General features: G+C 55.0%; 1 protein-coding gene across 3 annotated transcripts in view; it reads right to left on the minus strand.

Moving 5' to 3' along the window:
- Positions 1 to 12,659, minus strand: part of SMARCC1 (SWI/SNF related, matrix associated, actin dependent regulator of chromatin subfamily c member 1) — an 86,725-nt gene that overhangs the window by 44,457 nt on the left and 29,609 nt on the right. For all 3 annotated transcript variants that reach the window (XR_006413679.1, XR_006413678.1, XM_044419498.1), the window contains exons 13-16: positions 11,708 to 11,829; positions 8,418 to 8,489; positions 3,237 to 3,350; positions 2,657 to 2,810 (exon numbers count right to left, since the gene is read on the minus strand). Coding sequence is in view for 1 of the 3 variants with exons in the window: in XM_044419498.1 (XP_044275433.1) it covers positions 2,657 to 2,810; positions 3,237 to 3,350; positions 8,418 to 8,489; positions 11,708 to 11,829 (462 nt within the window). In the remaining 2 variants the exon portion in view is untranslated. The remainder of the gene's footprint in view (positions 1 to 2,656; positions 2,811 to 3,236; positions 3,351 to 8,417; positions 8,490 to 11,707; positions 11,830 to 12,659) is intronic.

Below are 12,659 nucleotides of genomic sequence, written 5' to 3' on the forward strand. Positions count from 1 at the left end.
AAAACATCCGTGAAAGGTTCAAAACGTGCTGTACGGGCTACCTATTCCCACTGCGACTCTGCCTGGATGCTCTGGGGCAGCACCTGCCAGGTTAACAAGCCCCCCAAGATACGGTGTTACTCTACAACAGAAATGACCCACTTGTGGCTGCAGGGCCCCAGGCTTACGGTGAAGTTTGGCCAGCGTGCGTGAAGGCGGTTTTGGAAGCAGGACAACACAAGACGAAAACCAAGTCACACCCAAATTCTGTCTGGCCGTCCCTAAACCTGGGCCTTCCAGACGTGTTGTATTACAGCTGAGAATCCGGTATCCAACTTTGCTTCTTTCCTCTTCCCCATAATTCCAGTTCCTTTTGTGTAGTGTTTGTAAAATTGTCAGCCTGTGAGCAAAGACTGTCTTAAGAAAAGCCTTTGAAAGCTGCCCTGGGAGTCTTTTGGGCTGAAATGCAGTATAAAAACACTACGAATAAACCCCCCGCGTATCCAGTTTGCATGGCCGATGCGCAGGAGTCAAAAGAGTTGCACTGTAAAATATCCGGAGGGACCAGCTTAGGGAAAGCTGCCTTAGTATTTCTTCCTGAACTTTCTCCAAGGAGGAAAAAGGTAACACAGAAGCCCCTTCTCAAGAACCCCACTTGACTTCTTGTCTGTCAGAACTGGTCCCACAGAAGAGGGGTTGCTATGCACAGACTATTTCAAGGCAAGTGGGAATGGGCTGCCGTGTCAGGATCGAGGTATTTATTGGATTTGCAGCCCACCCCATTAACCACACGGCTCCCTGCCTATGCTAGCTTACACTACGGCTGTTTGTGCTAGCAACGCCCAGCGACAATTTTCCGACATCTCTTCTTCCTCCATGCCATCTACTTCTGTGTTTGTTTATTTTTTATCTTTTCGATTTATATCCTGCCTTTTTCCTACAGGGCTCAAGGCAGCTTACATCTCCTCCTCCATCTTATCCCCACAACAACAACCCTGTGAGGTAGGTTGGGCTGAGAGTCTGTGACTGGCCCAAAGTCACCCAGTCGGCTCCATGGCTGAGCGGGGACTCGAACCCGGATCCTCTGAGCCCCAGTCCCATGCTCTTAACCACTACGCCACACTGGCTCTCTGTTTATCTGTAATTGTCTGGGCTACTGCACCACAATCGACCATGGCAAATGTACAAAGCACAGAATATGGCCCTACTATCCAGGCAAGCCCGTGGGGATGTGAAAAATAAGGCCTGAGAACGTTTCCGTGTGCGTAATGCGGCTGGCGCCACACTCGGTCTGGACGACTGAGCGGACTGCATTTGCCCTCTGTTGCGAACGTTTTTTCAGTAAGAAACCGAAACGAGAAATGCGATGACGGTTTCACTTTCCTCAGAGAAGTGCCTCGCTTCTTCTCTTGAGCTCCAGGTCCGAAGTGACTGCGTCAGATCTGTTAGTCATCTTGTGGTTACCGCGAGTTGGCCATAATGCCAAAATGCAAGATGACTTGTGTGTGGCATTGCGACAGTGAAAACACTGAAGGAATCACAGATCACAGAACAGCACAGCTGGAAGGGGCCAGGAAGGCCATCCAGTCCACCCCCTGCTGCTGCAGGACACCAAGTCACACCATCCCACTCAGGTGGCTGTCCAGTTTCTCCTTGAATGTCCCCAGTGTGGGGGAGCCCCCACCCCTCCAGGCAGCTGGTCCCACTGCCGTCTTGCTCTGACAGAGAGGAAGCTCTTTCTGATGTCCAGCCAGGGTCTGGGTTGTCGCCACTTGACCTGATTATTCCGTGTCCTGCACTCGCATCAGCAAGAAGAGATCGTGACCTCCCTCTTTGTGACAGCCTTTGAGGTCCTTATAGAGGGATCCCATGTCCCCCCTCAGCCTTCTCTTCTCAAGGCTGAACATGCCCAGTTCTCTCAGTCTCTCCTCAGGGGGCAGTGTTTCTAAACCCTGGATCATCCGTGTTGTCCTCTCTGGATCCTAATTTCTCTCTCTCTCTCTTAAATCTTGGTGCCCAGAACTGGACACGGTATTCCAGGCGAGGTCTGACTAGTGAGGAGTACAGGGGAACTGCTACTTCTCATGATTTGGAAGGAATAGTTCTATAGATACATTTCAAAATAAGCTGCATCATATTGTTTCATATTTAGCCTGCTGTCCACAGTAACTCCAACATCTTTTTTAGTCCTGTTGAGTCATGTATTCCCCATCTTTTATCAATGCCTCTGGTTTCTTTTTCCTCGGTGGAGGGCTTGGCACTTGTCCCTCTTCAATCTCCTTCTGTTGCTCTCAGCCCAGCATTCAAGTTTATCAAGATGGCCCCAAATCGTCATTCTGGCTTCCAGGGTGTTTACTATTCCACTCAGTTTTGCATCATCTGCCCATCTGAGTGTCTTCCCTTGCATCATCTAAATCATTAACAAAGTTGAAGAGCCCCGGGCCTGGGCCTGAACCCTGGTGCGCCCCAGGAAGAGGAACAGTTGCTAAATAAAAATACTTTTAGCAGGAGCACGGGAACAATCCAACAAGAATGAAGAAGCATCTAACAGCACATAGAAACTGTCCTGAAAAATACACGATGCCTACAAGAAATCATTACAAAGTGGTGGTGGAATTCATTAGAGGGCCTGCAAAACCCCACGCCGGCTTCATCTGGAAACCCCGAAGGATCTTACCTGAGGTGTGCGTAGGTGAAGAGGCATGAGTCCGGACGGCGTGTCGGCGAGCACGTTGAAGTGGGGGGTGGGAGGAGGGCCCATGGCCATGGGGCGGCTTTCTGGATCCACCTGGTAATTGATCAGCCCCCACTGCTCCAAAAAGGCGTGTACCCTGGGTGGAGACGGCACAGGAGAGCAGGATCACCGCGTGCTCTGTCCGTCCCACCAGGCCCCGTTCCTGCCCTCTGGGACACATATGGGTCTAATATGGCCCCACCCCCACTGGCTTTGCAAGCCAGGTGCGGCCTCCGAAAACAACAGGGCCCAACCGCGGAGTCCCCCGTGGAAAATGCAGCCTGGGCCTCCTCGCTCTGATTTCCACGCTGCCCCGGAAGGACGCGGTGCGGGGAGGCTGGCCAAGCGCTGGCCATGCGCTCGATGCTCTGGTCCCCTCGAACACCGGCGCCCCCGTCTCGCCCACCGCGTGGCACTGTCACCCATCATGGTGTTCTTTACACAAAAAGCGGGCGGGCGGAAGCCCCACCCCCTCGGCAGACTCCCCCCTGCTCCATCCGCAGGCAAGGGCAGCGGGACCCACCTCATGACGGCGCAAACGTCGCCCGTCAGGTTCCGGCGGCAGGCGGTGCTAGTCAAGTACTCCTGCGGGTTTAGGCGATAGGTGTCGATCATGAAGTTGCGGTAAGCGAGGTATCTGGAAAGAAAGCGACGCGCAGGCCCGTTACGGACAGACCTCCCCGCACGTGTCACGGGGAAAGGCGCCCTGCTCCGACGCAGGACCCGTCCACTGTGTCTGCCACACCGCTCTGCCGTTCATTCAAGTGGCACGCACGCTGCTCTCGCTGCAGCCCAGACACACTCCCGGCACAAACGCAGAATTCTTCTGCGGAACGCGCGCTTCCCTCCCGCCCGGTTTGGACCTTCGGGCTGTGGAAGATCGACAGAGCATCTCGCTCAGACCTCTGCCAGGCCCGTCCCTGCTGCCTTTGCTGATGCGCTCTGCGGAACAACTCTGGGCAGCCCCAGCCAGTGCGGCCAGCAGTCAGGGCTCGTGGCAGCTGGCGGGGGGCGCCACTTTGCATTTGCTGCTGTGATTAAACAACTGGAAAAGGGGGGAATCAGGGCGCGCCTGCACCATGTGTGCCTACCCGGCCCTTGAGATCTGCGCAGGGGGCCCTCCTGTGTGACCCTCCCTTAAGGAGGGGAGAGGGAAGGCCGCGAGGAGGAGCAGGGCCTTTTCTGCAGCCGCTCCCCACATCTGGAATCTCCCAAGGAGATTCGCCTGGCGCCTCCCTCCCTTTCTTTTTGGCGCCAGGCCTTCCCTTTTAAAAGATATTTTTAATAACTAATGCCATAGACCTTTGCTTGTATTTTATTATTACTTTAATGTGTTCTGGTTTATATTGTGTTTTTACTGTATCTTATCTTACGGTTGTGAGCCAGCCAGAGGTGCTGTGGCACAATCAGACAAGATATGAATGCTATAAAGAAATCAACCAACCAGCCAGCCATTTTCCAGCACGCCACAATCTGACCTTGTGGCACACGCTCCTCGGCAGCGCCACCTTCGCTTAAGACGTTGGGATACTCACACCCCCCCGCCGCTTCCTTCGTGTCCTGCTGCCCTCAGGGCACCAAGCGTGGCGCCCTTTCTCCAGAGACGCTGGCTGCACAACCTGCCGCTGAGCAGCATCCCACCTTCCCCAGGGAAATGCGTTGGTCCCCTTTGGAACTGGGCTTCGCCGGGGCAACGGGCATTTTGGGACAGCCAGGTGTCCCAGGCCATCCTCTCCTCTTGCTCGGCCAAGGCTCCGCTTATACGGGGGGCTTTATGCCCGAAAGGTCGGGGGCCTCCACCTGCACCCTCTGGAGCGGCTGGAGGCTTGGGGGCAAGCGCAAGGCGAGTGGCGTGCGGAGGGCAGCCAGGGCGAAGAAAGAAAAGGGGGATCTTGCCAGGAAGGCAGACACACGCCCCGCGACCCGCTTTTCCTGAGCAAGGCTTCCCCGGGCCGTGGCATCCCCTGGACAACCTGCCTTTGGACAGCCGTCAAGGGAAGGCGAAGAGAAGCCCACGGAGGCCTCCTTGGCGCAGAGTCCAGGGCTGGCAACCGCTGTGCTTCGACAGTGGGTACCGCGTGGGGCGCTGCCCCACTGACGCACCCAGGGCCCGCGGTCGCAAAACACTCCCCTGCACCGCTTCACAAGCGTGGCTAAAAAGCAGGCGGACGTATCTGCTCTCTCCCCCAGCTACGCCCAGCTGTACTGGCTGAATGAGGACTTAGGGGTCAGGATGCTGAGACGTGGCCGCACCGCCGTGGGTCGGCTTCGTGGGCGTCCGTCCTTGCAAACCGCTTGAGAGAGCCTGGGTTCCGGGTCGAGGGCACAAAGGAGGCCCCCCCCCTCCCGCACTGAAAGGAGCCGGCAGTGCGAGGCCGCTTCCTCCATGCAGGGCTTGAAGGGCTTCACACACGGAAGGGCTGCCTGGGGAATCGGCCTGCCTCTTTGCGCTCCTCTGTGGCTCGGAAAAAGGAACGAGAGAGGGGGAGAGATCAGTGCACACCCCGATGAAGAGGAGGACAAGGGGACACACAGGAGGCAGGCAGAAACTTCTAGAACCCAGAACCGAACAAGCACGCAAGAGGGGGGAAAGCCCATCCCGCTGAAACGGGGAGCTCATGCAGACAGCAACATAAATCGTGAAATAGGCAACACAATGCGGGCCATTTGCCCAAGGATCCGTGGTGCATCCGACGTGACTGGATCCCCCACGAGCTCTTGGTCTCTTCCTCCCCCCATGTGTATCCTAGGGGATACCGAGGGAAGACTGCGTAGCCCCCCTCCCCGCTGCAATTGCAACTGGCTTTGGGCTCATCTCCTTCCCTGATCCGCATTTTGACAGCTGTGGGCAGGCTCTTCCAAGCACCCCGGTGGCAACAGACAATATTTGTGAAAATCTAGCAGGCCACCGGGAAAAAAAAAAAAAAAAAAGGCTTGGCAACCACAGATAGTCTCCCCCAAGTGCCACCGACGTGCTGGGACCTCCCATGGCAGGGGTTAACAGCCAGCTTTTACCACTACAGAAAAGGGGGGAAGCCCTGTAGTTTTTTTTTAAAAAGCTACCTTGCACTGAGCAATCATGGTGGCGGGCGAGGGGCGGTGGTGGGGGGAGGCTGGGGCCAGCTCTTGTCAAACAATTTGTCTAGCTCCCCCGCAGACCCACAATGAGCCGTGCCTTTTGAGTTCAGATGACACGCTGCACCGCCGTGGGCCCAACAGCCTTTAGGACAAGCCATGGCTTGTCAGGGTGGCGTGGGAGCTGCGCACACAGCATCCCGGGTCGAGCAGCCCCTGCCCGCACACCATGGGAACCCGCCGATAAGCCGAGCGAGGCCATCCTGTCGTGCAAACCCGGTCGGCTCCTCCTGCCTCCTGGGCGGGATGGTGTGACCTGGCAGAGGCCTGGACCAGATGGCCCCCCCGGCCCCTTGCGTGCTTTGAAAGGAGCCAGGGAGGCCAGGCCGACTCTGGCCCTTGCTGCCTTCTTCAGTGCCCCGACCTCCTCCCTGATCATGCTCAATTAAGCCAGATGCCCGGAAGCAAGCTAACGCTCCAGGCAGAGCCTCCTCCCCCATTGCCGGATTTAAAGGCACCTGAGCCAAACTGCAGTGGGGCGCTCCCTCCCTCCTTCATTCGCACAGCCAGCCTCCCCCCGGGGCTGGGGCCAGGCAAAGAAATCCAGAGCGGCATTTCGGAGGGAGGAGACCTGGCCCTGGAATGCTGCAGCACCGAGGCCGGGAGCGAGGGTCCCGGGGCCCAGCGATGCACGAGACCAGCCGGTTTGCAAGCATGCCCGGGAACATAACGAACCAGCAACCGGGGGGGGGGAGGGGCCAACTCCCCCACCCCTTGCCCACAGGAAAGAATCCCCATCGCTCGCCTGCTGCCATCCAGCGGCAGGGGTGCTGCGGGCCCTCTCGGAGCCAACGGCCTTTGCCACCCCAGGCTCAGGTGGACCCGGTGGCTCAGAGTTCCTCCCACCCGCTCTGGACGGTGGCCCCGCTGTGCCCTCAGGTGCGCGGGGACAGCCTGGCTTCAGGAAGCTACGCTCCAGGACTCTCCGCGGGAGAACGTTTGCAAGACGATTCAGAAGCTGCGGCTTGCACACACTGCGGCAGCCGGATCGCGCACTGGAACCTGGAGGGCCGAGCACGTGAAAACCCTCCTGGCCTGCTGGGGCTGGGCTGCCTATTTTTTCCTGAGCCCCATTCCAGGCGCTGGCTTGAGCCAGAAGGGCCTCGCACGGCTTTTGCGCGGTACTTGCGGGAGCGACTCCATCAGCTGCAGGGCACCCGGGAGCGACATTCCGCATCTGGGGCCGTCCTCCGAGCGCCAGCTCTGAGGGAGACTCGTAGCCCCCTCGGCGGTGGGCCCCAACTGTGGAATGCGCACTGCGCTCCCCACAGAGGCCTGCCCAACACCAGCCCGGTCTTCCTTTTGCTATCGGGTGAAGAGAGCCCTTTAGAGCGAACCTTCTGAAGAGAAGCATGGGCAGCCAGGGGCTTGAGGGGTTCCTGACCCCTGGGGCTTGCCACGTGGCCATTCACTGCAGCATCTTGCTGGCTGCTCTGAACTTTCACTTCCAAAGGTTTGTAAGACTTATGACTGGCTGTAAACTGCACAGGGAGCTTTGGCTATTGAGCAGGACAGACAATCGCGGGACAGACCACCAGCAGCACCGCCAAACCGAGCAAGCCTTCCGCTCAGCTAATGCGGTAACGAGGAGAAAGGTGCGCTACGGGAACGTCCGATGCCGACGGTGTAGCTGGAACGAGACGCGGAGACCTGATGCGTGCCTGCTTCTGCAAGCCACCGCCGGGCAGCAGACAAACAAGCATTTGTGCTCCGCGGTTCAGCCAAGGCCCGAGGAGAAGCACAATGTGCTCTTTGTCGCCGAGAACAAGGGCAGCCGGGGTGCAGCCAGCGTGCACCTGGCAGAAGGCCTGCGAGGCCCGCTCGCCCTCGCGCTCTTGCCAGGAGAGGTGGCAGGGCACCGGCTGCGGCAGCGGCTTCACTTCAAGGCTTGCCTGGCTGCAACGCAGCGGCAGGACAGCGGCCCTGCATTTACCGACTTGCCTCGTTGTCACCGGCAACTAGGAGCCCCACACGGGCCAGTGAGGCCGCGGATGAAGACGGACGGCTCGTCTCCTCGCCGGCCCACACGGTGGAAGATGGGCGTGCTCAGGGGTCCGCTCAGAGGCCTGCAGCAAGTGCCTCTGGGCAGCGTGAGGAGCGGAGGACGAGGCGGTGCTACCGCGCCCCGAGACCGGCCTTCCGGCCATCGCGCCCAGCCTTGTGGACACGGACCGGCCACGCTCCCCAGGGCTTCAGGCGGGGTTCACTGCCTCAACTTCCTTCTGCAGGCCCCGCAGCTGCTCGGGCGTGGGCGCCCATCCTTCCGCTGACAGCTTCCCCTCCTCTGAGATTAGCACAGAAATGCAAGCCTGCAACTTCTGTGCGCTTATTTGCCAGGTGGCTCATTCCCCCCCGCCCCCCCGGTATTCCAGCTTCCCGGCTTCACGTGAGTGCACCTGCCGTGCCAGCCAGGCACCCCGCCCTCAGAGGGCGCCCTGGGCCCTGGAGCAAGCTGGGGCTTCACCTGCCCCACCTGCAGGGACCTGGAGTGAAGCAGGCATCCCGGAGCGGCTCCGTGTTAGGCCAAGGGGAGCATGCGACATGCACGCGCTTTTCTGCACTGACTTACATCTCCGGAGTCTTCGACTTGTTCTTCCCGTTGAAGAATTCTGGAAGCGCACGGCGTTCAATTACATGAATACTACGGGGGGGAAACCCAAAAAGGTTAGAGTGCAGACCATGCTCAGATCTGCTCTGCCTCCCAAATGCAAACAATGCCCTAGGCAGTCACTGATACGGGGCATCCTGTCCCACACAGACTAATTAAACCATCCCGCCTCTAAAGAAAAAAAACCTCTGCATATAGAAGCCACTTTAAACATAGTTATTTAACTTAAAAGCCTTAAGACCAGTGAGGGCCACCGTGCTCTTACGATTCCTCAAAAATAATGACCTTTTGTGTCTGTGCCTACAAGCAATTGAGCATCGAGGCGCATGCACTGAAGTGATTCAAGGCTGGAAACACTGGTAAGAATTGATTTACTCCTCTGAAACTACATACAAAAACATAATCATAGCATTGTGGAAGGGTCGTGGCACACACAGAAAAGAGAATCGCTTGCTTTGTGTGTTCATCGTGTGTAGACATGACAGAAATATGGAAGCCAAGGAATTATACAGCCAGTTTTTCTTTCCTTAGAAACTTCATGTCCATGTGTATGAATTTTGATCTTTCAGCTCAGCTTCCAACTCCCAGCAGGCCGGGCACTTTGGAGATTTATCTGCAATATGTCACATTATTGTGGATATAATCTCTTTGCCATCAATTAGATTAGAAAATGGATTTTCTATTTCAGAGAATGATTGAAAGGCTAGCTCATTCTTTTAAAGTTCAGGCTGGAAATAGGTGGGTAATGGGGCTCTTCCTCTACAAATGAAGCCGTCTCTGAGGGAGACCTGCTGTTAATACAGAGCCGGAAGCAGAAGTCTTCACATGCCGTCTGCCTTAAGCAGCTGCCCCTCTCCCATCCAAGTGGTGTACAGAAGACTTTCTGCACATTTCGGGCAAAGGTTCCTTTGGGCCCGAGTGAGACTGACCCTTGTGACACAGGGTCCTGTGAGTGCAGAAGTCCCAGGGATCAGGCCAAAGTCTGGCATCCTGTTTCCGTCAATGGTCAACCAGATGCTTTCAGGGACACCCACAAGCAGGACGGGCTGGCAAGAGCCCGCTGCCGCTGCTGGTTCCGAGCAACTCATATGGAGAGGCAGACGATCCAGGAAGATGCCCCAGATCCCATTAGTCCAGCCTCAACAGTGCTGGATCCTTCCTGTGTGGGAAAGGTCAAATCAGGGCTCAGGTTCCACATAATCCATGGATGCCTGAAATGAGCATCATTTAATTGGTGCTGCTTGCATGTACTGTAAGTAGCAGCGCGAGTTCTTAGGAATTCTACTGCATTTTGTTTTAATTTGTTTGGGCGACGCATTGAACCCCAGAGGAAAAGAGGCTCAGCATTGCTTTAAAGAAATAAATTATTTTCATCCCTACCATAACAAGCTGGAAACAGAAATGAGAAGCAATGAAAAATGGCTAATAATTGAACGAGAAGGGCAAACGGCAAAGAATATCTAAACGTTCCAGCCTTATGAAAAAGGAATATTAAATCTGGCATGTTGTGTCTGACTGCCGGAGAATCGCATTTAGCATTTAAAAGATGCTCTGCAGAAGTGAGAGCAAGGAGGCACACGCGGATGTAAAAATTCCTCCTTTTTGGCAGCAAAATGACGCTAGTCTCAGAACAGCAATTATACCAGGCCAATTTGCATTCCATTTGAGGTTAGCGTCTAGCCTAGTTACGAGTGTTTAAGCATGCTCTGGATGCAAAAATACTTTCCCCAGACAGCTATTAAGAGTTGCTGCACTGCTGCACATCAGAGCAGCGTTCTTCGGGCCTGGAAGATCCACAAACATTGTTTTATCTCTCCTCTAAAAGAGCGTGAGGAAGACAAATCCCACAGCGCAGAAAAAACAAAAATGCCAATCAAAACGTGGGTGCGAGCGAGCGTTCCGTGCACCGGACGATTTCCTAGAAATGAATTAGTGTGTGTGGGGGGAATCTACTTGATACACCCCAAGTCCACACCCGTAAGGGACGTGCCGTGGCAACTGCAGTGGACAGAGAGGCTCTGCCCTGACCTTCACAACCCATGTGTGTGCAGGGACACAAATCAGTCCAAGAAACTGCGTGCGATGATGGGACTCAGGGTCAGAGGTCTGAAGTACACCGCTTATTAATTATCTAAGTGGGTTCCTTCTATGGACGTGGGTGGGAAAGTGACCTCACTACACAAGCTTGATTACAGAACGTGGCTGTGGACTGACAGAGTCATCTGATGGCGCATTTCACGTAATTAATTCCAAGGGGCAGAGGAATGATGGCTCATTTATTCCAACCCGTATGTAGCAAGCGTGGGTGGAGGACTGCGGTCTTCCCAGGTCCTCCTGATGCAGCTGAAGGACTCTTCTCGACCCCTGCAATATGGCAATGGCAGATTTTGCCCACAAGCGGTTGCCACGCAGGGTGGGGACCGCGGCTGGGGGAGGGGAAGGGTTAACCCTCGACATGCTACAGTCATGGCAAAGATTGTCTTCATCACCCCTGCTGGAACCACAGGGAGTCTCTGCCAGGCTGAAGGATCGAGTCAGAGGGCACACGACCATCTGCCGAGACCGACGCGCGAAGGGAGGGTGAATCTGGCCCTCCCGCACACTTCCGGAAAACTGTGGCCACTCGCACATTATGCTGCTCCCACCTCCACCACGGGCACCGAGATTACTAAAGCAACCCCGTGCAGTGTGTGAAAACCGGCAAACGCAGAGATTCTGTCACTTCTCCAAGCGGATTTTCCCACACTTACAGTCCTTCAAGTCAGAAAGCTATTAACCTAGAATGCCGCTATTTGACTTGAAAGTAGTATTTGGATATTCTACATTAATTTAATCTGTAAGAGGAAAAGAAACGCCCAGGAAAATGCATCAGGCTTGCTGTCAAACTAAGTGCTGGAGATCACAGCCTTATGCTGGTCTTGGCTCAGCCCAGCGAGCCAGAAAGAAACAGCTGAGCTGCACTGAGGATTTCTGGGTGAGACCTTAGGAGAAATGCCCTTCCAGAATGATGTATGTCCACATAAACAATCGTTGCACGAATTCACTCCGCAGCTATCTCGACCAAAAGAAAACCAGCCATCAACAGCTGCAAATACCAGATTAAGCCAGTACTTGTTCCCGGGATGTGCGCCATGGAGATCGGCCTCTGACAAAGAACGTGGCTGTGACGGGCTAGTGCAGCCTCTGGACCCGCGACCAATTTGCAGTGGCTGACTCTGCCGCCGCCCTTTCCTTCCTGCTCTAGAACTTACCAGTTATAGTCAAACCAGGAGGCGTAGCTGGGGATAATGATGTGATTGGTCTGTTCGGTGACGTTGTCCTCCCCCGTGTCCACCGGGCGGTTCTGGTCGCCTTTGTTGGGGTCCTCATCCTCCTGAAGGGCGAAGGACTGTGTCAGCGGAAGGCAGCACCCACAAAAATGGGCAGCTGGTTCCCGTGACATTAGGCTGGAAGGACCACGAGCGGAATCGGCCATCCAAGCCACCTGGCCTGGAGGAAAGCTAGAATGGGACACCTATACAGGTCTCCCCCAAGGAGCAAACACCCATATGACAAGGAGATGAAGTTCTATGGTTAGGACAGCGATCGGCTGGAGCCTGTTTTGTGATGGCTCGGGGGGGGGGGTACAAATCAGCTACAATTAAACATTTACAAGCTATTTCCATCACTTCCTTAAAACACAAAGCAGAATAGGAAGTGAATCCAGAACTTGCTTAAAAGCCTGCAGCTGTGAATTCTTCGCCACTGAATCAATTTTTAAATCTTTGTTCTCAGCTGCTGATGCGGCTGCTACTAACAATATAGGGTTATTTTTACTGGCGCTTGATGATGCGTAATCAGGTGTTCTAGCAAAGTAACATTTCCTCCCTTTGCCAACAGGTGCTGCATCAGTGGAATAATCCTGGGACGCTTTTTTGTTAAAAACTTTCGATGAGGTTTTCTTTCCAGTGCCTATACCTGATATATACTTCTTGTTTATCCGATTGCCCAGTGCTTTGGCCAAGCTAATGCTAAGAAGTAGTAGTTTTAAGCTGGAAAAGATCAGGAAACCTGGAGGTTAAAGACAAGTAAACGAGATGGGGATCCTTCGGCCAGGTTATCTCATACTTTTACTGGCCTGAGATAAATAAGTAATCTAGTGAATGACATTAGTCCAGGCCTCCTGGCCTTTCACGGGGTCATCGTAAAAGTGGTGCTCAGGAC

The sequence above is a fragment of the Varanus komodoensis genome, unplaced genomic scaffold (assembly GCF_004798865.1).
Source record: "Varanus komodoensis strain SLA01 unplaced genomic scaffold, ASM479886v1 scaffold104, whole genome shotgun sequence".
Lineage (NCBI taxonomy): Eukaryota > Metazoa > Chordata > Lepidosauria > Squamata > Varanidae > Varanus > Varanus komodoensis.